The 27936-nt window shown below is 47.0% G+C and overlaps 1 protein-coding gene across 1 annotated transcript in view; it reads right to left on the bottom strand.

Moving 5' to 3' along the window:
• Positions 1-27936, bottom strand: part of NLRC3 (NLR family CARD domain containing 3) — an 82736-nt gene that overhangs the window by 48989 nt on the left and 5811 nt on the right. Inside the window, exons 2-3 of the mRNA XM_090023694.1 lie at positions 8876-9081; positions 5692-5952 (exon numbers count right to left, since the gene is read on the bottom strand). Coding sequence (XP_089879820.1) covers positions 5692-5952; positions 8876-8882 — 268 coding nt within the window. The 5' untranslated portion in view covers positions 8883-9081. The remainder of the gene's footprint in view (positions 1-5691; positions 5953-8875; positions 9082-27936) is intronic.

Raw genomic sequence — 27936 nt, 5'->3', positions numbered from 1 at the left:
TGGGGAAGATCTTGGAAAAGATTATCAAAGAGGCCATCCTTAACAGACTAGCTGAAGGCAATATCCTGAGAGATACCCAGCATGGGTTTGTTGCGGGTATGTCTTGCTTGACCAATCTCATTTCCTTTTAAAACCAGGTGACCCATCACCTGGACAAGGGAGAAGAGATTGATGCCATATATCTTGACTTTAAAAAAGCTTTCGATCTGGTATCCCACGATCACCTCTTGGCTAAACTGACTAACTGCGGCCTTGACATCACCATGATCCACTGGCTGGGGAACTGGCTCTGCAGTAAGACCAAGAGGGTGGTGGTTGACGGAAGCCAATAGTCATGGCACACTATGACCAGTGGGGTCCCTCAAGGCTCTGTCCTAGGCCCTAGACTATTTAACATCTTCATCAATGATGTGGACATCGGTGTCAGAAGTGGACTGGCCAGGTTTGCCGACAACACCAAACTCTGGGGTAAAGCATCCACACCTGAGGACAGGCAGGTGATCCAGGCTGACCTTGACAGGCTCAGGAAATGGGTGGATGAGAACTTGATGGTGTTTAACACCGAAAAATGCAAGGTTCTCCACCTTGGGAGGAAAAACCTGCACCTTGCTTATAGGCTCAGCAGTGCTATGCTGGTTAGCACTACAGATAAAAGGGACTTGGGGGTCATGATTATCCATAAGATGAACATGAGCCTTCAATGTGATGCTGCGGCTAGTAAAGCGACCAAAACGCTGGCTTGCATCCATAGATGCTTCTCAAGCAAATCTCAGGATGTCATTCTCCCCTTGTACTCGGCCTTGGTGAGGCAGCTGGAGTACGGCATCCAGTTTTAGGCTCCACATTTCAAAAAGGATGTGGAGAAGCTTGAGAGAATCCAGACAAGAGCCATGTGCATAATCAGAGGTCAGGAAAGCAGACCTTACGGTGACAGGCTGAGAGCCATGGGACTCAGGGGTGATCTGGTGGCCACCTATAAGTTTATCAGGGGTGCTCATCAGGATCTGGGGGAATGTCTGTTCACCAGTTTCATTCACTCTACTAAGTGATGGCATTGGCTCTGGAGGTCTTGATGACGTTATCTCTGGGAGGAGCTGGTTAAATATCATTTATAGGCAGAGCATGCCTCAGGGAAAATGGTGCCCTGGATGAACTTGTATTTTGGTACCCCCCACCCCCTCCTCCCCTACCCCTTCCAAGTCACCAGTGCTGCTGCCCTGTCACAGAGAGGCTCCATGTGACAAGCTAGGGAACTAGACAGGGCACCTGCAGCACCACCAGTAACACCAGGAACCACAACCAGCAGCAGCATGACATTCTCCACTCCAAATTCAGTTGCCAGCGTGAGCCTTCCAGTGCCAGAGGAGGAGCTGGATCTGGAAGCGGGGGACCTGAGTGCCATAGCCAAGGAAATTCTGGGGAAGGAGGGGGAATCTGAGTTTCTGCTTCACACCCCTCAAACTTCCCAAGAAGCAGTCTCCTTCTTCAGAAGGCACTGCAGAGGAGGTTGTGAGGTCAGGTGGCTCAGCTCTTCCTCCTGTTGTGCCTCTGCCTGCTGAGGAGGGGGATAAGGCAGGATCCCCACCCGCAACCCAGAAGTGGGTAGGTAGTATAGCGTGGGATCAACTTGAGGTGGCAGATGATCCTAGGTATGCTACCTGCCAGCAGTGCTGAAAGTAGATCAGCCAGGGCAAGGACTAGAAATATTTCACCACCACAGTGATGCTGCTGCATCTCAGGAGGCAGCGCACTCTTGCCCTTGTTCCTTCTCAGCCTGGCATTAGTGGGAGCATGCCCAAAAAGAAGTCCCCCTCTTGCTCCAAAGCCCCCATTTCCAAGAAGCAGTAGACCACCCTGCACCAGTAGGGGAAAGGCGTGGACAAAGGTTCCCAAGGTGCATTCCCAAGGCCAGCGAGGCCATCCAGAGCACTGGGGAGATGTTTGCTGGATGGCCAGCCCTTCTCCTTCATTGAGTGTCCAGGGTTCAAGTGGCTCATGGCACTCGCGGCCCCCATCCTACCAAGTGCCTGCACACATCACCGTTAGCAGGACGGTGGTGCCTCATGCAGGGTGTACTTGAGGGAGGAGCTGCAGAAGGCAGGGCCACAGGTAGCTTTACACTTCACCTGAGACATCTGGAGCAGCAGAGAGGTAGGCAGATCATGCCTACCTCTCCCTCACAGAACACTGGTGCGATCAGTCAGGGTGTCAGTGGGCTTGGAGGTGATGGATGAGTCCCACACAGCAAGGGAGATCATGGTGGCCATGAACCACATAGGGCAGGCTGAGCTCACCTCTGGCTTCATGGTCTCTGACAACTGGACCAACATGGTCAAGGTTGTGCAAAACTTTGTTGGCAATTGCTGTGTGGCACATAAGTTCCACCTCATAGTCAGGGATTTCTTGGAGGGGAGCAGGGCTGCCGATGATGGTGCCAGCACCACCAGCACACTCATTTCCAAATGCAGGAAGGTGGCAGGCTACTTCCATCCGAGCATCAAGTGGGGGCAAGATACTGTGGGACAAACAGGCAGAGCTGAACATCCCACAGCACAAAATTATGCAGGATGTGAAGACTCAGTGGGACTCCACATATTTAATGCTTGAAAGGCTGGTCGAGCAACAGAAGGCCATCCATGAGATGGCCTTGCTCAGGGAGATTGGGATCAGCAGCCCCCTTAACACAGCTGAGTGGGACACCATCTCCCAGATCCTGGTGGTCTTCAAGCCATTCTTCAAGGCCACCGAAAGCCTCATTGATGGCAATGCCCTCCTTAGCCAGGTGATCCCCACAGTGAAGGAGCTTAAGAATCAAATGGAGAGGTTCCAGGGGATCAGTGTTCCTGGCTGGAGCAAGCCACTTTCACCAGAGGTGCAAGCACAGGTGAAGCAGCTGAAGAAGGGCATCAAAAAACAGCTGGATCCATTGCAGTCCAGTACGGCCTATGCGCTGGCAGGCACGTGCAACCTGGGGGTGAAGGGGAACATTTGCAGCAGCAAAACCCTCAATCACTGGACAGAGGTACTGGTGAATGGAGTCAGGGAGGCAGAAGGGCAGAGGTGGGGGGACATGGAAGAGGGGGATCCACTGTCCCTTGCCAGCACTCCAACCACCAGCCAATCTCCTCCACCACAGCTGCTGCCAATGTGGGCCAAGAGCATGGCTTCAATGTTGGGGACCAGAGGCACCAGGACTCCACCATCTGGCAGGTAGCACGGAGGCCTTGGTGGCTACCTATCTTGCTGAGGATGTGGAGCTGCTGCAGTGTGACCCCTTGGACTACTGGGCAACCCACAGCCAGATGTGGCAGGGTCTGGACACGGTTGCCCAGGAACACCTGTGCTGTCCACCAACCCGAGTTCCAAGTGAGAGTGCCCAGCATTGCTGGGGATGTTGTGACACTGCCGCATCTGCTTGGATCCTGGTTTGGTGGGGCAGCTGGTGTTCCAGAGGCGAATCTCTGGCTCCTGGGGTTCCCCAAGCTCCACATGCAAGCTGAGTGCCACCCTCCTCACTCTGCACCTATTTCCTTTCTTTAGTTGCTTTCACAACCATTTAATGCCCTGCTCTCAGAGCTGAAGTTGGCAGTTTAGTTTTTCATCAGCAAGCAGGGGAAGAACATCCCCCTGCTGAGTTCCTGTGCCAGGATGAACTTGGAGGTTTAGGCTGAGGCTATGGGGAAGGAGGACTGCCTTTACTGCCTGTGTTCTAGCCTGTGGCTTCCTTACTCTTCATTCCATCCAGAAAGAGTACGCATCAACTGCAGAAGCTTCCTCAGCCTGACGAAGGGTTTTTAAACCCAAAACCTTGCCAAGATAAATTTCTCCAACCACTTAGTTGGTCTAATAAAAGATATCACATCTACTCAAAGAACTTTTCCTGCCTGTTCCTTAGACTAACATGGCTACAAACAGAAACCAGTTAACACACACAAGTGACACAAGTTTTGCTTTCAACAGTTTGAGGTGCACTTTTACAGAAGCCCCTGCACCTATCTTCTTGAAACCTGACAGGCTTCATGCCCTCAGGAGGGGCTACCATCCCTGCTGTTTTCATCCAAATCTGTAAAACGATGACAAAGTTATAGGTATTTTAGTGATTCCCCATTATACTCTAGCCAAATGACTGAAACGGCTGATTTGGCGGGCAAATCAAATCAGGATGGTGACTTGAATCACCAAATCGAATCACTGTCCCCCTGAATCAGCCAAATCCAAATTGAATACTTGCTGCTTCATGCAGGCTTACCATCCACATCCAAATTGGTTCAAGCGTTGCAGGTTAGACTAAACTGCAAAGATTGAATCAATTCAGGCTCAGGCTTTTTGAATTCCTGTCCCTGGATTCAGAGCACAGTCACCATCAGACACATAACACGATCAGAATGGGCCCTCCCTCCAAGAATGGTTAAATAATATCTTTTCCCTAACAACCAAGGCTTCCAACTCCAAGAAGATGAATTCCTTCTGCCTTGTGCATTGCTATCAATGTAGCTGCTAGGGTACTTGATGCTCTGTTCGACAGAATAGGATAACACCTTGTTCTCTGTAGCAATATTGGTTCAGTGTTGCTAACACTTGTTTTAGTAAAAGAAGCAACTATAATAATCATAATTAGTCATGTAGTGTGATATAGTCCTGATCATCTCAAAGGATCATACACTGCTTTAAAAACATAAGGAATCAGTATGCAGACTCTCAGGATGCACTTGCTTAGAAATGAAATCCAGCTATCTCTTAAGGAAAACACAACCAAAATTGAAGACTGCACTGCAAAACCATTCAGCAGGTAAGGCTGGAGGTGAAGATGATGGAGCTGTCACTGAAGGGGGCTGCCGAGGAGACAGAGTAGTGGAATTGCTCAGTTTGGAATCTGGGGACTATGTGGTTAAAGCACCATGACTCCAGGCCACGTAGGGACCAGATATGCTAATTAAAGTGTTTTGGCTGACTTTCCAGTGAGGCTCTCCTACATATTCCTCATAACTGTGGAACCATAAGCTGCCAGAAATAGTCTTCTCCATGCAATACAGAGATGACAGTGTCCCTGTCAAGGAAAAGTAATTGCATGAATCAACAATGATTCTTTTTTCATGCAAATATCCCCAGCAATTAACAAGGGTGAGAAATACCAAAAATGCTGTCCTTTCTCAGGTTCCTCCAAAGACAGCACAGCCCAAAGTTTTATCAACTTTGGGCAATCCTGCCAGCTGTTCCAACTGCTCTCAACAAGCTAAAAACACTCTGTTCTGCCAGCTAGCAGTGGGGAGGTTTCATCTCACTGGAGGAAGTGGCCAGTCGGGTTACGCCTAAGTCTGGTGCGGGTCTTCCTCCTCAAGTTACCTTGGCATGGCTCTGAGTCAGTGCAGAAGCACACGGCACCTCAAAGCAGTGGCACTGCAGAATGAGGGGTAGTTTCCTTCATTGGCTACATCTCTGACAATCAGAGCAATCCTGTGGCTGCATTTTGGCAGGTGTGAACTAATTATTTCTGCCATTTCTTAATAGAATGAAGTCAGACTTTGAGGCCTGACTATTTTTTGTCAGTCCTTACCTAGGCAAAGTAACCAACTGTAACCTGGATCAATGCATACACACTACAGACATTCCTATGCTAGTGCACGGTATCAATACACACCCATCTGCAGACTCCTGTGATCCACTGCCCAAAGAGAGAACAGCATTACCTACCATAGACAGTGATACGGAGATAGAGCTGGGAATTATTTTTCTCTATGAAGTTCTGTAGATACTGAGAAGCAGAGCTGCCCTTCCCGGCCAAAAGATCCATCACGGCCTTCACCTGCTCCGATATGGTGCCCACCTCCTGCACCTGACCTGCTTCCTCAGCTGTGAGGACATCCAGCTTCCTCATGTAGCAGATAATCTCCTCCAAGAACTGTGCTGAGATGGACCTCACCAACTGTTTCCGATAGCGGTTGATCCAAACACCTGGGAGGATGGGAGGAAACTGATGAGTGTGAGGAGTCATTGACTATATCTGGATCTCTTATGTGCTGAGGGTGTGACAAGACAAGGCCGTCAGAGTCCTTTGGAGGTCACATTGTAACACCACTGTGACTGGGAAGCTGTATTGGCAACTTCAAGTAAGCCTTCCAATCTCAACACAACCTCCCAGCACTCAGAGGCTCTTTCTTCCCGGTTTCAGAACGCTCATTTTCAATGACTGGACAAGCTGGACAGTCACTGAGTTCGCATGCTGCCTGGAGCTATTCTTAACATCCCTGTCACACGTAAGCTGGAAGTGGTGGAATAGACATGGCATGCAGTTGCTTTAGCAGAGAAGAAAGGACTTTTAAACCAGAAACAGTGTAGGCATTAGGGCTATGCAAAGCTTTGGTAGCCAATTCAATTTGGGGGAGATTTGGCTTAATTTGGCAGCTGAATCTCCAAATCCAAATCGAACTGGGAGACCAATTAAAAGGACCAAATAGAATTGGAAGCCTCCAAATCAATTCAGAAAAGATTCGGTGCCAATTCTGAGATTCAGCCATCAACTAAACGGGCAGCAATCCTCACCATGCTGGACACAGCTGCCACCAGCTGGTAAGTCTGTTGTGATGGGCAGAGGGGGGAGGGAATGCCCCCACAGCAAGGGAGGGATTGGGGCTTGGGCTGGGGTGGGGGGCCACAGGACTTGGGGAGGGGGGATTCCGCCACTGTGTGCTGCCATGTGCTGCCAGTCCAGGATGGCACTGGAGAGGGTGTGTGCCCCCAGATCTGCACAGGGCAGGCTGGGCTGGGCTGGGCTGCACCCTGGGAGGCTAGCCCCAGCCACTCCCCGCCAGACTGCGCTCCACGGGACAGGCAGAGCCAGGGCTGTGCTCCAGGCGGCTAGCCCAGCCGCAGCCCAGAACGCAGCCCTGGCTCCACCCGTCTGCAGAGCGCAGTGGAGCGGGGGCTATGAGGGGCTACAGCCACTCTTAAATTCCCCATAACCCCTGCCACCAGCCCCTGCCCAATCTGGGTGCATGTGCCCACTGCTATGCCCTGCCACTGCTTGCACAGCCAGGGCTTGTCTGGGAGGTGCAGGGAAGTTAGGCGAGTTGTGAGAGGGCATATCCCTCACTCCCAGTGCCTTCTGCCACACTTACAGAGTGCAATCCAGCCCAGCCTGCCCTGCACAGATCCGGGGCCACACAGCCACTACCATACCCTCCTGCACCAGCAGTGCATGGCGGTGCACAGTGGCACAAGCCCCGCTTCCTGAGTCCTGTGCCCTGCCTCCTTCCCTGTCCCAGCTGGGCAGCTTGTCCCAGCCCCAGCCCCAGCCCCAACCCCAATCACACCCTCGCTGTGGGGGCATTGATCTGCACCCCCCACACCCCTTCCCACCCCCTCCACCCAGCACAACAGACTTACCAACTGGAGGCAGCTGTGTCCAGTGTAGTGAGGACTGCTGCCTGTTTAGTCTATGGCCGAATCTCCCAAGCGGCGCCGAATCTTCAGATCCTATTTGGCCGAATCGAATTAGGACAGTGATTCAAATCAATGAATCAAATCACTGTTCCTCTGAATCAACCAAACCTAAATCCGAGCTTGCTGCTTCGCACAGGCCTAGTAGCCATGTCTGTGGTTCTTCAGCTGGGCCAATTACTCTATTGCTGTGCCAATTACCTCACCTGCAACTGGCCCAGACATGTCTAAGCAGTAGGGCTGTGCGAAGCTTCAGTCCCTGATTCAATTCAGCAGAGATTTGGCCCGATTCAGTGGCTGACTCTCCTAATCCAAATCAAATCAGAGGACCCTTTAATCTCTCTGAATTGAATTGGAATCCTCTGAAATGATTCAGAGAGATTCAGCGATTTGGGCATAGACACAGCTTTAAATGTTTTTTTCTACATACCTCTAGGCAGCAGGCAGCTCATGAATGCTGTGATGCTGGGGCACATGAAGCATCCTACAGGAGCACTGGGGTGGGGGTGGGGGGTTGTCCCCAGCACGCTCAGCAGCAGACCCAGAAGTGGACTGGAAGCACTTCCAGTCCACTTCTGGGTCCGCCGGAGAGCGTATGGGGGGCCCCCCCACGCTCCATCTGCTCCAACGTCACAGCGTTCATAAGCCACGCCTGGTACCTCAAGGTATGTAGAAAAAACAACTAAAGCTGTGTCTATAGCCAAATTGCTCATTCTCTGTATCAGCAACGAATCATCAGATTCGGATTTGGCCAAATTGAATCGGGGACAGTGATCCGAATCAATTAATCAAATCACTGTCCCCAATTTGGGCCGAATCCGAATCTGGATCAAATAGGGCCTGTTTTGCACACCCCTACTAGGAAGCTAGTTTAGAAGGCCGCAGCCCAGAGCAGCACAGCGTGCTTGGGGATGCTGTTAAGTTTACCATGTAGGTTAGCCAGCTACACGATGTACACCAAGAAGAAGCTTGTTACAAAGGGACACAGCTCGTATCATGTTCAATAACAGGAATCACTGAAGCAATACCTTGTCTCCTTTTGTGGGCTTAGTCCAGTGAGTCCCAGCCAGGGTGTCTGGGCACTTTGGGTGCCACGTGACCTTCTGAAGGGTGCTGCATAGGTGTAAGGAGTTAAGTGCAGACTCAGGCTAGTCCCTGTCTGGCTGCTCACTTGCTCCCACTGCCCAGCCCCTCTGCAAGGAGGAAAGCTCTGTAATAAATTAGTTTTTGAAATAGGATGCTGCTTAATTAATAAAAATTATGCAGGGTGCCTTGAGTCAAACAAAGGATTCCTTGAGTCTAGAAACATTGAGAATGACTAACCTAGTCCCTTGGCCCCATCCAAAACCTTTTACAATAGCGCAGACAAGTGGAACAAAGGCTAAGAGGGCCAGTATACCTTGTACTCCAGGACCTTCCACCATGACCTGCCACTCACCTTCCATCGGAGGTTTCCCGTGGCATCAGAGGCCCCTTGGGAAGGATATCTTTCAGTTGTCAGCACTACAATTGTGGGCCAGTCCCCAGTGCCTTCCCATTGACTCCACTCTTTGCCTCCTGGTCTCCTCTCCGTCTGTGTCACAGGAGATGGCACATCACTCAAGGTTCACTGCTGACAAAGGCATTTAGCCTTTTTCCATGTTTCTGATGGAAGGACAAGAAAAAACATCAGTGGCAATGTGGGAGTAAGCAAAGCTCAGACCATGAGCTAACAGTTCTGTATCTGTGGATAAACAACAGGTATGCTTCCTCGCAGCCCACTGGGAAAATGTGGGAGAATAAATCTTTCAGGACAGAATGATCCTGCTATGATGCATCTGAGCTACTTCCAGCTGAGTCAAGGTTGTGCAGCTCGTACTGACTCAGCTAACAGAAGAATTTCCTATGAAACAGTTAGAGATATTGCTGATTGAAGGAACTTTGCTACACGTTTACAAAGGAAAGCCTTCCTACAGAGCACCTGCCGGCAGAGAAAATGGCTGAGATTGTGGCTCACAGCTGTGTCACAATTCAGCGCCACATGCCACCGAGCCAGGATACTAATGTCCAGGACCATCATGCCACAACCCAGTGCTCATATGCTTGTGCCTGAATAGACCATATTAAGAACCCAATATCAACCTGTCAATGCTTTGTTGGGATTAAAACCCCAAATGTCATAGAGATTGTACCCAGTGGCATCACTAGGATGCTAGTGTACTCTAAACATCCAAACTCTTTGTGATAACATTCAGTGCATATGCTATAGCGTCCATGCCATGAATGTTATACCTGGGTCTTTCTTGATTGGACATCAAGTAACATTACTCATTTTCTGTACAATGACTCCCTCCAAATGTCTGAGTGACAACCCTTCACCTGGGCAGAGCATTGTGGGGGGGTGTTAATTTTTTGGAAAGAAATTTCTGAGACCCAAAGCACAGACACAAAGTGGCTCATTCTATTTTGAACTTTTTAAACTGAAGTGCAAAACCTCCACCCCACGTTTCTTAATTAGTAGCAAATGTCATAGTGCCCATTTCAGAGCTTGGTACTTACTCCATTTTTGACAGCACAAATTAATGATATTTGAACTATGGTAAGTAGCAGCCACCTATTCCATCTCACCTGGGCGCTACTGGATTGCTGCTAATTGGTTTGCTTTTTAAAAAGAGAAAACAGCCATTGAATTCATGAACTTCCCATACAGAGAGCAGTGGGAGGGCAGTGTGACTGACATGAGAGGAAAATGTCTGCTTGCTTGAAAAGACAAAGCAAAAGCAGGCTCTTTTTATCACTGGCTCACAGACCTTTGTATTCCCAAATGGAAATGGCAGAGGTTAACTCAGGGGTGGGCAAAATGCGGCCCAGGAGCCAGATGTGGCCTGCCAGGCCATTCTATCCGGCCCGCAGGGCCCCTAAAAAATTTAGAAAATTAATATTTATCTTCCCCTGTCTGCCTATCATGTGGCCCTCAATGGCTTGCTGAAACTCAGTAAGCAGCCCTCTGCACGAAATAATTGCCCGCCCCTGGGTTAGCTGCTGTGCCTAGTTACCTGGACTGGGCAGTGAGTTTGAGGATGAGTGCACAGGGAGCCTAGCTGCAGGTTGGATTTATACCGGCCTCCTCTTTCAGAGAGTTGGCTGGCGGGGGCAGTGTATCCTGCAACAGGAAGCCTTTGCACACCATGTTCATAGTGCATCTTTGCAAAGGAGCAGGGACAACTCATTTCTTCTGTTCTTACAGAATAATTCAAAAGAAGTGCTGCACAGGGAAGCTCGGTGCATGCCTTGCCTGTGTGATACGATTTGGCCTTTTATGAGGCAGCCTTCACATTCTTTGCTGCCCATTCTCCTGTCCAGGGGTCAAGACACAGGGTTTCCTCCCCTTCTTCCCCAATCAGGAAACTCAGAGGCTAGGGACACAAGTTAAACATAAACCAGTTTAAGTGATCAGAAACTGGTTTAAAGTCATAACAGAACAGAAGCTCAGTGCACGTAAACCAGCTTCAAAATGGCTGAAACTGGTTTAAGAAAAACATGATTGAATGTAGTATCAGATTTAACTGATTTGGGTCAAACTAGTTTACGAAACTTCTGTTCCAGACCCCTTCCTAGTTAAATCAGTCTCCCAGCATGCTTTGTCGCTCTGAGCTGGGCTGCACTGGCTGCTCCAGAGAGCAGAGCTGGCCCCACCCCTCTGCTCCCTTGCTGGACCAGTAGGAGCTGGCTGACAGGGCAAGGCAAGCCCAGTTGGGAATGCAGCCCAGTCTGCAAGACGGGTCTGCCCCCTCACCCCCGGCAAACTCCAGCATGGGCCTGGGACAAGGGTTAAACACCCCTTCCCCTGCTCAAACTTACTGCTGGCTCAGCTGTGGACTACAAATCCCAAAGGCAGGTGGAAGCAGGAAGAGGAAGTGATAAGCAACCTGCCAAGTCCTGCTGCTGTAATTCTGGACTGCAAATCCCAGAGACCTCAGGGACAGCAGGAAGAGGAAGTGAACACACAGCCAGAAAGCCATGCTCTAGCGCCTCTCAGCTTCTAAGTGGAGCCACTGCAGGCATGTGGCTGCATTTCCTGAATCAAAGTAAGAGTCTGTTCACTTCTGTTTCACTTTAATCTGTGCAGTTTAGACTAACCTGCAAAGACTGAATCGATTCAGTCTTGGGCATTCTGACTGTCCGTACCTAGCCAGAGGGTTCGGCTGCCCAAAATGGTAAAAGACCTCAGGAGCCATGCTGATCTTGATAAATTAGACCTGCACAGGGCAAACGTATCCACATACAAGCCTGAACACTGCACAGTGGTTTTCGGTCCCTCTCTGTTTCTCTGGGCCTTTGTCTGTATAGTTCTTGCAGCCACCATGCTGGCTGGGTCTCTTTTATAGGCTGCAGATCCTTGAATAGCATAAGGGGATGACAGGTGGGTATCTCAATCAATCACTCTAGCCTCCAATCCCCGCTTTCTCCAGTCCCTCCACAGCACAAATAGATCCTGCATTGCCAAGAGCCTCTACAAATAGGTTTCTATAGAGTGAAGTGAAAGAGGGCGAAGGATGCTAATAAGCCTCTGATAATAACCCAGTTTCTCAAACCAGGATGTTCACAGAAACCTGCAGACTGTAATCACTTGCCTAAACCAATACCAGTTCATCAGTAGAACAAAGAAAGCATTTTGAGTTGATCTCACTGTGACCTTCTGAGCAATCCAGCAGAACTGCTTTTTGGAATTTTGTTTTGCAGGAAATATCGGTGTTGTGTTTTAATTTCATTTAATTTTTGGAACAGAAAAAAATGGAGAAATATTAGTTGTTCCCTCCATGTGGAAAGTCCATCTTTATGCCAGCTGGTGTCTTGCTTTTCTGTTCTATTCTTGAACTATCTAGTTTTTATTGTCCAGTGTTTTGAATATGACCCCATGTCTCAAAACAGATTTTGAGGAACGTGCTATATTCTCTCCAAGAAGTTTTATTTATGGCTTCACGGTTTACCATTTTTCTCAACTGACATACCAAACAAGGCTGTGATGTTGCCTTATCTCTGGTTTGTGTAATTCAGATACATGATCGAATTAAAAACAGCCTAGTGAGCAATTCTCTAGCTTTTGTGCTTCTTTCTGCAGATACCTTGATATTTCCAACCACTTTGGAAAGTGCAGTTAAATCTTTCTATGAAAGAAGAATTGGGTTTCCCCTTTTGTCTCCTGTGGAAGATACATTTACTAGAAATCAAAGCCTCCTGGCTGGATGCTGTGAGCTTTCCCTGTCTCTCCTCATGGCCACGGTGGAGGATGGATTCTCCTGCCTCAGGTAGTTCACCCACGTTCCATGCTGCGATTTCCTACATCTGATACTATTTAAAAACATGTTGTTCCTTTCTAGGAGAGTAAATACCTCAAATTAGCAAATGAATCTATCTAGACAAATAGGAGGCAATAAACAATGTCAGCAGTTTTTCCTACTCCCTATGTATTTTTCTTGATCAAATACAGGCCTAGAGTATGCTGCTTCAGGTGGCTTTAGTCCAGAGTGCATTCCTCAAGTGTCAGGACATTTGTATGCATGGCCCTGCTCACTCTCTTGGCATTAGCTTTGTCAGTGCAGCTTTAGTCTCACACTCCGAACTTCCTTTCAGCTGCTTTATTTCATAGGAGTAGGACTCTCGCACAGATCGGAGCAGGAGTCCACTCCCTTTGGGTTAATCCTGAGTGGGAAATATGTGGAGTTTGTTCCCCAAACAGGCAAAATAGGCTCCACCCTCACCTCGCCACCATGGTGCAGTGCAGGAAGCACGGCGGCAGCAGCAGGGAGTAGCCAGAGGGCATCGCTGCAGGCTGTTCTGACCTGAACAGCCTGCAGCGATGCCCTCTGGCTACTCCCTGCTGCTGCCCTACTGGCTGAGTCTTCACAGCACCAAGAGTGAACTGGAAAATGAGGATTTGAGCAAGTGAGGTAACAGGTGGGGTCCCTGCCCCTCAGAATATCTCAAGAGCATCTAGGCAGAAAGGAACATGCAGCCTGCACTTCAGTAGTGTCCTACTGCATCGAAAGATACCTTGTCAGCACTGGGCGGGAGGCCTGGCTTATCGCTGTTCCCTCAGTGATGGGTTTTCCATACACAGGCACTTGCTGATGGGCAGGATGGAGCCTGTTATGAGGACTGTAGAACCGATTCCTAAGGCACATCCACTCATGGCACAAACGCATCAGTGCAGCAGGCACCAAGTGACATGCTTTTCAGTCATTTCAAAACAGAAGTTAAGGACTGAACTGTGCTCACATCACTGGATGGGCTCTTCTCAGGCCACAGACAAGACCCATTGACAGGGGCTGTTACGACCATCAGTAACATTTATAGTATAGTAACACTGGAATGACACAGATGGGGCTCTACTGAGTTTGGCACTGCACACACATAGTCCCAGCCTCAAAGACCCAACATAGCACATGGATAAGACAAACCAGTCCTTCAGAGAAAGTGGCAAGAGAACCAGTATGTAAAACAACAGGATGGGTTCAATTCCTAGGCAGAAGCACTATTTGCAGCTCATGTGCACTATAAATACAAAATTCTTATTTTCTTTCTACACGAGTGGCAACTTTCTAGCTGTGTTAGTGGAGTTTTTGGCACTTACGCACAGGTAGGGATTCTACTTCCCCTGCAGTGTGGACATGATCAGTGCCTGTATGCACACCTACACACTGCACAGGCAGGTACATAGCAGCATCTGCCTGTGCCTGTGGTAGAAGTTTAAGTGTGTCCAAGTCACAAAAATGCGGTCAGCCAGAAAACCATGACTACCAGGTGTTCAAGAGAGAAAGGTGAGCAGCCTTGGTGTTTTCTCCCAAGAGCTTTGGCACTTGCCCAGGAAGCAGAAGACCTGGTTTCTAGACCCCCTTAGCCAGGGAGGGTGTACATGTACCTATGTTACTTTGACTTCACTGCACAGTGCCCTAACCTCCTGGACAAGTGACCTAACCAGTCTTGGGGCTCATATATGGGAGAGCCTGCATTTATGCTGAAGTACACACAGGGTTGGAGCCAGGATTTCCCAAAGGAGTGGGGCAGGAGCAGCAAGCTGCACTACAGGGATGGCTGCAGTCCTTGGTCCCACCCTCCTGCACCCCAGCCAGCATAAGCAGACTTTTTTAAGTCCCTAAAGCAAGTGAAAATCTCCCCACCCTTCCTCTTCCTGCTCAGAGGCACACTCTGACTTTTCCTCTTCCCCTCCCCTCAACTCCCCTGCCTGCAGCTGCTGCTTTCTCTGCTGCTCTGGCGCAGGGAAGCTCCAGAGTCAGGTGGACTGAGCAGGGCCTGAGCTCAGCTGTGCAGGGGACAGTGGCAACAGTGTGGCTGGAGTGAAGTTCCCCACACCCTGCGCAGGCGTGGGAAGGAGAACCCCTGTCTATCTCTGCTGTTATTGTCTACATTCCCACCTGAGCCCAGTCCCTGTGCAGCAGGTGGGAACAGTTCTGGTGCTTCCCTGACCCCAAGGCAGTGGGGAAAGTCAGGTGGGAGGAAAAAAGGTGGCAAGGAGCTGGAAAGGGAAAGGAAGGAGGATTTTTGCATGTTTTAGGGACTCTAAAATGTCTCTGGAGGCTCCCATGGTGCAGTCCAATCCAAAAAGGGATGCAGCCATGCCACTGCACCCCCTCTGGATCCACCCCTGAGTACATGCAGTGTGTAGCTGACTGAGCATGCCCAGTTTATGTCTGCACACTTATGTGTCCACAGTGCAGTCAAGGCCAAAAATGCCCAGGGACACAATTAGAAAACTGCTGTTTGGTGCACAAAGGGAAAGAGCGTTGTACCAGTTTCAGAAGGCGGTTTTCATGCTTTACTTCATCTGTGGCTATAAACCAAAGTTCCAGAACCACTGGGGCCAATGTCCAGACACCAACAAGCAATACTTACTACCCATTGGCTTTTACATTCAGGTTAAATATATGGCAAGGTATTAGAAAGGCAACCGAGTCCTTCCTGATAATTATATTTCTTGCCATGACATAAACAGCTGGAATGTAGCTCCAAGTCACGGGCCATTTGGAACAGGGTCAAAAGGAGCCACACCACAGCAGGACTCTTGGGAGGAAGAGTAGGTGATTGACTCTGCAGTCCTTCAATGATGAAGCATGAGCACTGTTTGCAGGGGAGCTGTGTATTGCAACCTGGGTTTGCTCAGCTCTGCTGCCTGCTGCAAAGTGCTGGTGGTTTAATGACTGCAGCCTCCCTCCCATCTCCTTGCTACCTCTAAAACAAGGAGGGCTGGTGATCTCTTCTGTAACAACAGCCATTCCCTGCTAAAGGACAGAAATAGAAGGTAGAAGGCTCCATTTATACTCTTGCCCGTATTCTCATCCAGCCAAGGCTAGCCCCTTTCTCCTCCGTTTTTAGGCTCGGATATTGCATGGAGATTGCTCCAGTTTTATAAAGAAATTATGATAATCATGTTTAAAGTATATAACCTCAAGTAATGGTATACCTCAGGAGGAATAATCAAAAATACAAATATAAAATGGGGGACATCTGGCTGACTGGCAGCACTATGGAAAAAGACTTGGGAGTCTTGGTAGATCACAGACTCAGTATGAGTCTGCAGTGTGATGCCCCCACACACAAGGTGAATGCAGTTTTGGGCTGCATCAATAGAAGCACTAGGTAAAAGATGAGGGAAGTGATGGTGCCTCTCCTCTCTACTCGACACTGGTTAGGCCTCATCTGGAGTAGTGTGTGCAGTTCTGGCCTCCACGGTTGCCTATAATGTGCTTGGGAGTGGGGGCCTTTTAATTAGAGCAGTTCCCAAACAGCTGCTCTAATTAAAACGGCTCACCATCACATGTATTAAGCCCCCATGTGTTTCAAAATGGCCTCAGGGGCACTTTATGTAACCTTTGTTGTAACCTTTGGCCCCTGTGGCCATTTTGAAATGCACAAGGGCTTCATACATGTGACTGTGGGGTGATACGCTGTGTTCTAATTAGACCACTCCAGTGAACTCAGTGAATCAAGTCTGCTCTGACGCGTTTTAATTAGAACAAGAATGAGCATGTATATAGGCACCCCACATTTTTAAAATATGCGGAGAAGTTAGAGAGGGTCAAGAGGTGGGCAGCTAAGATGATGAAGGGCTTGGAAAGCAAGTCATGTAGGCTTGGAGATAGTCTTGTTCATGTTACCAGCACATATGGAAAGGTGCTGGTAATATGACTTAGACACTCATCATCTGTTCATAGACTTTAAACAAATTTACGACAGTGCATGGACAGGGCATTTGAAACATAATGGTAGAATCTGGATTCCCTAATAAGCTCATGAAAATGATTAGCCTGTGTCTTACAACACACAAAAGGGACAATTAAAAAGGATGGAAACTTTTTTGACGCCTTCAACATAGCACCTGGCCTGAGACAAGGTGTGATGCACTTTGCCCACTACTGTTCAACCCAGTGTTGGAACAAGTTGTCGGATTGGTGACTGAAATAAAAGAGGTCCAGCTCAGAGAACTGCACAATAACTTTGGGTACACAGACAACCTGGACATCATATCTGACAGTGCTAAAGAACTGTTGAATGCAGGGACAGATCCAGGGGCACCCCCCTTTCAGACTGGACTACACTGCTGGAGCCTCTGGGAACTTAAAAAAAGTCCCCAACATAGAGACTTCCCTCCATCGCCTTGGTGCTCACAGGCACATCCCCTTCACTCCCCTTCTCCCACTCCCCTGCCTGAGGCTGCTGCTGTCCTTGCAGCAAGGGATGCTTCAAAGCTGCTGCCTGGCGGCTTGGCTCAGCTGGGAACAGCAACCCTGGGAGGAGTGACCAGGAGTGGGGGTGAGCTCCCACTTCCCACACTTACTTCCAGGGGATTAGGAATGGCTTGGGAACCCAGCCCCCTGCCCAGCAACACTGCTGCTGCCATCTCTGAGCCCAGCCCCCCCTCGCCCCTCCCCAACCTGGCTGGAGTGGGCAGGAGCAGCTTGGAGGCTTCCCCCACCAGCAGCAGAGAGAGGTAGGGAGAGGAGAGGATGCACCTATGAGCATGGAGGGGAAGAAGAGGATTTTTAAACGGTCCCTTAAGGTATCTGTCCTGTCCCCATTGGTGGGTTGGAGTCAAGAGGCTTGGAGCAGGGGTGAAGCCATCCCTGTAAAACAGGTGGATGCTCTTTTACCTCGCTTTGCCAAATCCTGGATCTGCCCCTGGTAGAAAGTATAAAATTTTAGAATATACAGCCAAGAGAACAGGGCTTATAGTGAACAGACTATATGGATGCGACACACAAGAATAGAAATGGAAGAGCAAAATGAGACCTTTGTATGGGAAATAGTAGCTTCCAGAGGGTGCAAGAATTCAAGTATCTTGGATCATTGTTGACCGACATCAACAAGATGAGCAGGGATATTACTGAAAAGATCCAGAGTGGGAATAAAACACTTCTTAACAGACTTATCAAGTCCAAGATACTGTTCAAAAGAATGAAATAGCAGCTGTACAATACCACTGTTAGATATGCAGTGATGTACAGGAATGAGACTTGGTGCATGATGCTGAAAGACTGACAGAAACTGATTTGCTTGAAAATAATATTCTCAGGAAGATAGCTGGACCATTGTAAGATCCAGTGAGGGGAAAATGGAGGCAAGCAGTAATGAAAATCTCTGATACATCATGGAATTGCCCTTCATTACAGGTGTGGTGCTTGCACAGGAGTTAGTATGAATTGGCTATGTGGTGAGAGTGGAGGAATCTAGAAACATCAAAATCAAAATTATGATTATTCATCAACCGATATGAAGACATCCTCAGGGTAAGCCTCACCAGTGCTTGATGGACAACATAAGAAGAGACATGAAGGTACTTAATGTAGGAGAGGATTGGGAGGAAATAGCTCAGGATAGACAAGAAAAGAGGCACATCATCCAGGAGGCCAAAGCACTACAGGTGCTGATCAGCCATTGGAAGTAATTCACATTTTAGTGTTTGCAGATGACAGGTGTTATGAGGTTAAAAGTCACTCATGTAAGGCTGGACCTTCTGCCCTCCTTTCTGTTATTCTACAGCATACAAACAAGTCTTAACTGAACTTCTCCCTCCCTGGACAAACACCTTTACACACCTGGTAGTGCAGAGTAGGACTAGGATTTTTTATTCTGTGAAAAATTCCAGTTTTGATTTTTTTTTTTCATTCCAGAGTGAATGGAATCACTGGCTGTTTGGACCCCAACTGTCCAGGCAACAACTTGGCCAAATGTCGTGCAGAAGAACAGGATAGGGAGTCAGTCAGGAAGGGCATTGACCACTCCACCCTTTTAGAGAGAGTTTTGAAGCTTGCCTAACAGAGCTAAGGACCTAGGACCCTGGGCTCCTGACCCGCTGGGCAGGGGAGCTGGCAGAAAATCAGGCATGTTTGGAAACTGTCCTGCCTGAAATGATTCTTCTGGAAGCCAGCATGGTATCTGTCAAAATGTCATTAAAACTGACATGTTCCTGTGGGACATTTGGCTTTTGACAAATCAGCATTTTCAAGCAGAGAAAAATATTCCATCCGAAAATTTCCAGTGACCACTAATGTCTACCTTTTAAATGGTGCTTCAGCTGTATGTCCTACCCTAATCACTAGGGAATAGCTAATGATCCTATTTGAATATTGTCAGTATTTAAATTAGATGTCATTTAATGGGAAGTTTTGGCAAGCCCATGCTTAAACTGAGACACTGACCCAGTTCACAAGCCTGTATCCTAAACAAGTGGGTATCTTGCATACTCTGCATGCGTGTCCAGTTGAAGATCTGAAGTTCAGGACTTGCATCCTTCTCTCTAATGGAACATCTAATGAGAACATCTTGATCTTAAGAAAAATTCAGGTTTACACGCAGGTGCAAACTCTGCTACTTGGGTCTGTCTTCACTAAATGATACAGATGTTGCCCGGTCATGCTAACACATATTAAAAAACAAACACTGTGAGAGAATAGTTGTAGCATAGCTTTGTGGAAAGTGAAAGACAGGGACTGTTTATTGTTTTCTAGTATCTCCCATGTGAAGTCTCACTTACCAACTTCCTGTAGTAATCTAGCTTGTGTTTGTATATATAAAAAAGGGATTTCTTTATGGTTGGGGGCACTTTTGTTAACCAACCATAAAGAAATCCTTTTTCTATCTTACTGAGAGGCTGAAGGCATAGGATGCAAGACCTGAGGGTTCTTTCTTCCTGCCCCTAGACTGTGGCTTCAATCCGGCACACAAGGCACCAGCAGCACTAAAATGCTGTCAGGTTGTGAGGCACAGGAATTGAAGAAACCACAGTCAATACAGCACTTGCAGCAAAGCAGTTTATTTGCTTACAGACCCCTCTGCAAACTCAGCAACACAATATGCACATACTGGCTTATGGCTCATCTACAGATTTACCAGTCTAGGCTTGCTCTCCAGGGACCAGCATGCCCTGTTTTGCTTTGAAATTTGAAGCACATGTAGCCAGCATGAGGGCAGAAAATGCAAGTTCTTGTCTCTCTCTCCTAAGGCAAGAAGAGTTTCTGCAGGTTCCACAGATACGGCAAAGCGTTGCTCAGCTTTAAAACAGAATAAAACAGCCAAATTATAAATAGAGCAGTGCATGCAATTGCACTGTCACCACATCTGGAAATTTATGCACAGCTGCACACAGAAAGAGCTAGGTAAACAAAGCTCATACATTAGAGCCCTTTCTGCATGCATGCTTAATTTAGGTATACAAATGCATATTACAGATGTCAAAAATGAAATTAGTCCCTCCTCGCTGTTTTACATCTAAGATATTTCCAGATAAAGGTACACACAATTTTGATTTTGCGTAAAGTGCCAAATATAAACCAGATGCCTCAAGATACAGCCATGTTAACAGGGTTTCTCTCCCAGAAACGCCAGGGAAAATTTGCTTTAATCCTCCTTCCCCAGCACACCGTGCTACAAGGGACTGAGGTGCCTGCATCATTCATCGTGGCTTCTCAAGTGTACTGTATTCAAGGCCCACCCCTGCACAGCCACGTCCACAGCACTGTACTCTCCTTTCTTACCCTGGCGCCCTGGATCAGCATTCACTCTGAAGGTAACAGTGGCCTACCAGATCTTCACACCACTTCCTGTAGCCTGATTTTCCCATGATGAATCTCAAAGACATGCTGAGCTGCTATGACTAGCGGCTGTTTGACTAGGGGACAGTGTGAGAAACACTCTAGGATGCTGGAGAATCCTGGCTGCTGGTTGGTTCATCTGGACTGGCTTACAATAAACTCCTAGTATTTCATGTTGAATTTCAGGGCTAACTACAGAATTTGGAGAAGGTCCTGCAAAATCTGTTGGATTCTTCTTTACTACTAGGCACGCAATGCAGCCATGGCTGCTATTACTACTTCTGGTGAAGCAGGAAATTAGACTCTTTTCTTGAAGAAGGGGACCTACCTCTGCAACTCCAGAGCAGACTACTGCAGTTCACTGTCTGGCAATGTAGGTGACTGCCACTGGGCAGCCACAGCTCATACAGTAATGACCAGACGTTAAAATAAGATGTAAACATCCTACAACACTACTCTCTGAGCTTCACTACCTGCTTACCCTTTTCCAAGTTGAACTTAAGTTCCTCTTCCTTACCTATGAGGCACTTAAAGAGCTAGTTCTGAAGTTAGAACTCTTAAAATTGCCTCCCCATTTAAAACTCACCAAGGCACCTATGCTCAGTCAGTCTGGTCCACAATAAAATTATTGAATGCAGAGGACAATACATTTTAGCAGAAGGACCTTCCAGTGCAAATGCTACTGGGAGCTTCCCTCCCAGGTACATATTGTTCATTTCATGTGCTGCAACTATCCAGCAGTTCAGAAGAAAGCCTGAATGCTGCAGAAATACTGCCATTAATTATCAGGATGTCAGAAGCCTCCTTCCAACTCAAGTACTGTGTATTAGGGCTGTGTAAAACACCATCTTTTGGTTTCACGTCCATTTTGCTATTTAAAAGGAACATGTTTTCTTTCGTTTCAAAGCACTGTTCCATTTCGTTTTGTCAAAACCGTTTCACTGTTTTGACCCATTTCAACATTTTGCCTATAGGCTATAATGGGGAATCATGAAAATGCCTAAAACGTTGTCATTTCTTGCCTGATTCAGATGAAAATTGCAGGGATGGTAGCCACTTCTGAGAGCATGAAGCCTGCCACATTTCAAGGAGATTGAGGTACAGTTTCCCAGAAACCTCTGCACCTAACTGTTCAAAGGAAAACTCCTGACACTCACTAACAGCAGCAGCCTCCTCTCATCCAGCGCACAGATCTGCAGGGCTGTGGGGCTGTGCCGGACTCCTCATGGGGGTACAGGCCCCTGGATCTCTGCACCAGATGACAGGAGGCTGCCCTGCTGCCTGGGACCAGTGGTGTGCGCAGCCCATACCCAGCACCAGCTAAAATTGATGCTGCTTCTGGTCCTAGGCAGCAGAAGTAGCCTCATCTCATCAGCACACAGATCTGGGGGCTCGCACCCCCAGGAGGGCTGCCAAACAATACTGGACTCCTCCCGGGGGTGCGGGCCCCTGGATCTGTGCACCAGATGACAGGAGGCTGCCCTGCCACCTGGGATCAGTGCTGGGCACAGCCCACACCCAGCGCCGGGGAATATTCCTGCTGCCGCCGGTTCCAGGCAGCAGAGGCAGCTTTGTCAGGCCCCCAGAGCACGTATCTGGGGGCCTGCAGCCCCATTCAGCTCAGCCCACTTAAAGGCCTACTTAAAGACAATTCCTGACAGACCTATTTTGATTACAACAAAACTTTGTGAATATCAAGATTAGTATTAAGTTTTCCAGGTGCAGTCATATTAGTAACTGCACTGTCTTTTATATGTCACAATATGAAGGACTAAAACGTTTTTCAGCCTGTGGTCCAAAGACCACTGGGGGTTTGCAGACTATATGTAAGGCATAGGTGGGCAAAATTCAGCCTGCCAGATTACTGTGTCTGGCCTCCGGCTGCTCCCATAGCACTCTGCATGAGGCTGAGCCTGGATGGGGATCCCGGGCAACCCACACTATACTCCAGCCCATGCCCCATGCCTGCAGGCAGCACTGTCCTGACCCCAGCCCTGCCCACCATACCAGAGAAAGCTGCAGCTGAGTGGCTCCTGTCCTAGCACACAGGGCTCCATCTCTAACTTCAGCTCCTAGCTGCCTTCCACTCATTCTGCCTACCCAGCATGGGGAGCAGTCACCTGTGGGCAGCCAAGTGAGTGGAAGGCAGGTCTGCCAGGAAGCTGTACACACTGGCTGAGGCTGGGGCGAGGGTGGTGCTGTGGGTGGGTGCAGGGTGGGTGTGGGCAGGAGGACAGCACAGGCTGCCTGAGGCGGGAGCAGGTGGAGCTTGGTCCCCTGCAGAGTACCACAGGGGCAGCCACAAGTCAGACGGGGGAGGGGAGGACCACCCCTACACATGCACTGCACCACCTGGATGAGCTCTACACGTGCACCCTGTCCCCCCCCTTCATCCCCCCACCCCCAGGCAGCCCCCCACACACGAGCACTCACCCCACCATGTCCTCCCACACTCCCACAACCACCCCCCCACACCCAATGTACAAGAGTAGAACTTTATTTTGAGCTATTATGCAATCACTTCTATATACGCTAGTAAAAAAAACCCCATAAATCAAGACAAGAATTATTTTTTTAATAAAATTAAAATATGTTATAGTAGATGTTTTATTTTAAGTACATGATTTGGTTTTGTATCTATAATTTGTTAAAATGATATCTTCTAAAAGATTTTGTATGTACAGCCATTGACAGCTCACCCAAACTCATTAAATTGCCCACCAGCAGAAATAATTGCTCACCGCTGGTCTAAGGGGGCCACAAAAGAGGACTAAGATCACTCAGAAGTACATGCATACCCACACTTAAATTCCATTCAAATTGTTTTAGGGGTCTAGAAATTAAAGAAATTTGAAAACCACTGGACTAGAACACTTGTGAGAATAAATCCCATAGGATTTTTCCTAGAAGGGGGCTATAACCCTCAATATCTTGGCCAAAGCCTATTTCAGATAAGCATACTGTGCTTCTTTTCATCAGGAACAGAGGAATTTCCACATCAAATCAGGCGATTGTTCAGAAAGTTCAGTATTCTTCTTTGACAGTGGCCAGTGATATATGCTTAATTAGGAACATGCAAGAAACCCGAAGATTGAAGAGCCTATCTAGAATTGTATTCCTATCCCCTGTTTCTTAGTTGTTAGATTGTGCCCTGAAAATTATCTTGTATAAATAATGCATATACTTTATCATTTCTATATAATCTGTTATTCTTATTATTATTATTATTACATTATTATTTAACAATATAACATACATTATAACATATGGACACATAATGCTCATATAAATGTCTTTTTTTAAAAATCCTGTGAAGTTCTTAGCGGCAGCAATAGGCTGTGGAAATGATTCATTCTGAAAGAGTATGACTCTTGCCTCAGACTGCTGTGAACTCTAAAATGGTCTGTACCGCCTGGGTGGCATTTCAGTTTCCTATAGAAGTGACTGAAGTGTGTAGAGTGGTTTGGGATATTTAAATAGAAGCCAAGAATAAATATCCATCACTAACCTTAGCACAAGGGTAGCTGTTCATGTTCAAGCTAATTAGGGAAATAACAGTGAATCAAGGCTGGAGGATTACCATTTTGTTCCTTACTGTATCATTACATCAAACAGCTATGAGATGTGATCCACAGATGCTTTTCCATGGGCAGCCGTTAGCCAGGATGTGAGTGACATTGTACCTATTGCATATTCCCTGTTTGAAAGATTGATTGTGGCTGGACTGGAAGAAGAAGATAGGCAGGGTAAGGTAAGGGTAGCCTATGAACACAGAGAAATGGACTTCATGGCCCAGGAAGCTCCTTCCACTCCTATGTTATTACATTCCTACTGATTTCCATCTGGCATCTGAAAGTAAGCCTGGGTTAATTTTTGCATCAAAATTATTACTGACTTAAAGTAATCCGCAACCTACATTTAGTTAGCTATGATTTTGTATAAACCAGGCAAGAGTCCAGCTTCTTGTGTTGGTTCCCCAAAGCTGAACAGGAGTGAAGAACAATACAAACATATTTGCCTTGACTTAGAAGATTTGGCTTGGAGTATAAAAAGGGCCCATTTCCAATGTCAGCTGATGTAAATCAGAAGTAGCTCAACTGAAGTCTGTGGCCTTATCCTGGAGTGAGAGGAGAATGTTGTTAGCTTTCTTGTTGCCAAGAAGGCTAACAGCATACTGGGTTGCATTAGTAGGAGCTTTGCCAGCAGATCGAGGGAAATAATTATTATGCTTTATTCTGCAGTGTTGAGGCTACATCTGGAATACTGTGTTCAGTTTTGGGCCCTCCCACTATAGAAAGGATGTGGACAATTTGGAGAGAGTTCAGTGGAGACCAATGAAAATGTTTCAGGGACTGGGGCACAGGACTTATGAGGAGCGGCTGACGGAACTGGGTTTATTTTGTCTGCAGAAGAGAAGACTGAGAGGGGATTTGATAGCAGCCTTCAACTACCTAAAAGGAGGCTCCATAGAGGATAGAGCTAAACTGTTCTTCATGGTGACAGAACAAGAAGCAATGGTCTCACATTGCAGCAAGGGAGGTTTAAGTTGGTTATTAGGAAGAACTTTCTCCTTGGAGATTTATAAGGCCCAGCTTGACAAAACCTTGGCTGGGATGGTCTAGTTGGGGATAGTCCTGCTTTGAGCAGGGGGTTGGACTAGATGACCTCCTGAGGTCCTCATTTTCTATGATTCTGTGAATCAGTCCATGAGGTGAGGAGGATGAGTCAGCAGGTTCTTTTTTAGCTCATTCTGCTAACATGAGTTTTAGTGCTGCATTTGCTGTAGCAGATGGGACTGAAAATGTCACAGTGAATATAGTATCTGACAATTTTTTACTGTTATCTGATTACAAGTCATTTGCAAACTGATCCTTGTTTCTGCAGATAAAGAATATGTCATTGAATTGATTTTAGCTTTAAGCTTTTTTGTGGATTTAGCACTGGTGAAAAGCCTGAGACTGGAAAATAAAGTCTCTGAGGCAAAATTGCAGAGCAGGTTTCCCACTCGAACTGTTTAGCCAACATACCTCTATCCTAGCCTGGGTAGATTTTGCTTAGGGGTTGTAAGAATCATTCCGTCTCTAAAACCCACATATCTTAGCAAAGTGCAAAGTGTCATATCTTGACAGTAATATAGGACCTGGAAGTGAGACTAAAGGAAACCAAATATCCCTGCTCAGCTGGACTGGATTCAGATTGGCAACATACAGGCCCCTTGAGTAATACAGCCTATTACCTGAGACATTCAGTCCCTGAATAGGTTTTATTTATTTGATTTAAATGCTATCCTTCCCAACTGAGGTTCCTGTTAGATTACAAAAGGGAGAAAAAATAACAAAAAACAGGAAAAATGCTTATAGGAAAGGAGAAGATATAAAAACAGAATTCCACAAAGCAATATCGCAGCCTAGCTTTGCTGGCTTAATTTTTACTAAAGATTTACTGACAGGCATATCTCATTACATCTCAAAAACCCATTGTGTAAAAAAAACAAATCAAAGGTACGAAGTCAAGCATTCATAAAAGTTTAAATGGTAGAATTAGATTTGTTCAGGCATTTGTAACTCCTATGCTTATATGTTTTCCAGTTAAGTTACAGCTTTGCATCACACAATCATCTGCTATTTTTAGGCATGTATTGTCAATAGGGTGTGAACACAAACCTGAAGATTCACAACACACACCTTAATCTTTTGAACAAAAGAAATAAACTGTCCATCAAAGAAAACTAAATACGGTGGCTTTTAGAATATGTGGACTGGCCCCTAAATAGGGTTATGTTAGGATAAGGACGGTATCCTTATTAACAGTTTTTGTAATTATTTGTGAGAGAACAGAAAAACATTGGTTATCAGGGTTCATCCTTTCTATTGCTAGCTCTGGAAAGGAAGCATGAAGGACTGCAGGAGTTAGAATCAAAGTTACACATAGTATAGTGTTGGTACAGTAAACTGGCAAAGTTGTATGACTATTGAATGAGGCTTGGACAGCCTTTTAGTTGTCTTGTTTGTAAAACATGAGACTGATTCTTGCCATCTCTCAAGTAGTGTAATGTACTACACAAAATAACATTTATAACAGTTCATGGAAGAAGTCAAGCTTCATAAGGCAGAATGCTATTCCAGTTTAGATGCTCAAAGGGCACCTACGTAGCCACATAACCACTGTTCATGGCACTTATGTGCAGCTTATGATCCTGTTTCACATGCAGTGTAAAAACACACACACAAATGTCCACATAGCTACTGAGTATGCACAGTAGGATGAGCTCTGGCCAGGCAGAGACATGGTGCCAAATGCATATGCCCGAGTGTAAGCCATGAAATTGTCACTGCCCCAAGGGAAAAAAATGGGAGAACCTACTATGTTTTAACTCAAGGCTGTCCAACTCACAACCTGTAGGCCAGAGGGTTAACTTGTGGTCTAGAGGCTACTTCTAGCCTCCATTGAGTGCTGGGGACTCCAGGCTTCCCCTGCATCCACTAGCTACAGGTCCATCTCACCCAAGAGCCTGTATTTCACGTTGGCAAAGAATGGATACTTAAGGAAGGAGAATTTATGCAGGCTTTGCCCAGACTAATCTGTTCCCTGCCCCTCTTTAGAGCTATCAGCGTTCAGAAACCAAAGGAGTCATAATTTGAAGCTACGCCCCTAACTCTCCTATTCAATGCACACTGGTGGAACTATCCCCCAAGAATTTGTCCAATCTTCTTTTGAACCTGATTCAATGATCACCCTCTACAATATCTTTTGGCAATGAATTCCATAAGTTAATTACCAGCTGTGTAAAAACTAACTTGCTTTAGTTTTTGTTAAAACCATTTCCTAATAATTTCACTGCATCTCCCTTCACACTGCTGTTGTAAAATAGTAAACAGGAAATCCTTATTTACTTTCTCCGTACAACTTACGATTTTATATTGCTCTGTGACATCCCCTGAGCCATTTTTTCAAGCTGAAAAATCTATTTAAACTCTCCTCATACAGAATCACAAAAATATAGGTCTAGAAGGGACCTCAGAAGTCATCTAGTCCAACTCCCTGCCTGAGGCAAGATCATTCCTATCCAAACCATCCTATATAAGTCCATTGTCTAACTTATTAGCCAAACGTATTAGTCAACCCTGATGAAACCGCAAGCATAACACTCTGACCTGCCACAGGTAAAGCAGGAGGATCATGGTAGCCACTGTCCTGATGCTGTAAAGGTTGTTAAAATATGCTCATGAGATCCAAGAAAGGGGACCACACCCCCCTGCTACAGGAGAAGGTAAAAAGCCCCACAGTCTGTACCAAACTGACCATAGGGTAAAACTCCTTCCTGAACCCAAATATGGCTATTGGTCTGACCTTGAGTGAAGGGGCAAGACCTGGTAGCCAAGAATATCTGAGTTTAAGTCCCAGCAGGAGT

The sequence above is a fragment of the Crocodylus siamensis genome, chromosome 12, assembly GCF_052110815.1.
Source record: "Crocodylus siamensis isolate JL-2025a chromosome 12, ASM5211081v1, whole genome shotgun sequence".
In the NCBI taxonomy this organism is placed as follows: domain Eukaryota; kingdom Metazoa; phylum Chordata; order Crocodylia; family Crocodylidae; genus Crocodylus; species Crocodylus siamensis.
Note: the sequence above shows the minus strand (reverse complement) of the source record. Positions and strands in the feature narration are given on the sequence as shown.